The 1,221-nt window shown below is 37.8% G+C and overlaps 1 protein-coding gene across 1 annotated transcript in view; it reads left to right on the forward strand.

Annotated features, from left to right (window-relative positions):
* The window catches only part of acsf2 (acyl-CoA synthetase family member 2), a gene marked incomplete at its 5' end in the record, with an annotated part of 29,381 nt that overhangs the window by 24,615 nt on the left and 3,545 nt on the right, over positions 1-1,221 (forward strand). The window contains 2 exon segments of the mRNA XM_035671527.1: positions 393-544; positions 627-768. Coding sequence (XP_035527420.1) covers positions 393-544; positions 627-768 — 294 coding nt within the window.

The following is a 1,221-nucleotide window of genomic DNA, read 5'->3' on the forward strand; positions in this document are numbered from 1 at the left end:
TTTTTAGACAAAAAAATAAGACTCATTTCCCAGAAACAAGACTGTTTTTACTTTCTTAAGATTTCCTTTTTTTGCAGCGTAACATGAAGCAAAATCTGTGAGGAATGTTTGCAGCACCGTGGTGAATCCACAAAGAATTCAGGCTGTTTTTGGGGCAAATTGGGGTCCATCCTACCTTATATTAGAAAGTGTACCTCATAATAAAATATCCACTGAGTGTATATCAAATTTTTTTTTGAAAAAACTGTTTGTGTGTAAAAAGAAATGTGATTTTGACATGAAAGTGACTTATTGTTCAGCGCTGAACAGAATTATGTTTAATTAAACACTTTATATGTTAGTTAAAAGCTATAAAAGAACATATTTAAAAATGTGAATGGACTGCTCCACAGGCTAAAGTGGTGAACCCCACAACGGGAGTAGTGGTACCTCTGGGGGAGCTGGGGGAGATCATGATCAGAGGTTACTGTGTGATGTTGGAGTACTGGGGGGATCAGGCCAAAACGGAGGAGTGCATCACGAAAAGCGGCTGGTACAAAACCGGGTGAGTGGAAGCTGTCGGTCACTGCATCTCGGTAGTGGAGTGAAAGATCATTTAGTCTGAATGCTGAAACCTTTCCCCCCAGAGACATCGGCAGCTTGGACGCGTACAGCTACTGCCGGATCGAGGGCCGGATCAAAGACATGATCATCAGAGGAGGAGAGAACATTTACCCGGCCGAGATCGAACAGTTCCTGCACACACACCCCAAAGTGAAGGAGGCACAGGTGAGCTCAGACAACAAGCGCTCAGAAAGCACGTTGTAACTTTTTTTTTCCAGAGTTATGTGGAGAAAACAAGGATCTTCAGACATCAGTTCAAGTAAATGTTAAAGGACGAGGGTTTAGTGTAATGAATCATAACCTTTTTGATGTCAAGGATCCTCAAAAATGTTTTTTTTCTGAGGACCAACTTTTTAAAAATGACGTGCATTAATGATGTTGCTATTTCTGCATCATGTCATATTTTCTTAAACAGGTAAACCATCACAACTTTATCATCAGTAAAACAATCCACATTTTAAATTTATAAATGAGAAGTGCATTTAGCACTGGGAATGAAGGTCTTTACTATAGACTTTTATATATGTGTATATATGTGTGTGTGTGTATATATATATATATATATATATATGTGTGTGTGTATATATATATATATATATATATATATATATATGTGTA

The sequence above is a fragment of the Morone saxatilis genome, unplaced genomic scaffold (genome assembly GCF_004916995.1).
Source record: "Morone saxatilis isolate NCDOM2014 unplaced genomic scaffold, NCSU_SB_2.0 Contig1, whole genome shotgun sequence".
NCBI lineage: Eukaryota > Metazoa > Chordata > Actinopteri > Moronidae > Morone > Morone saxatilis.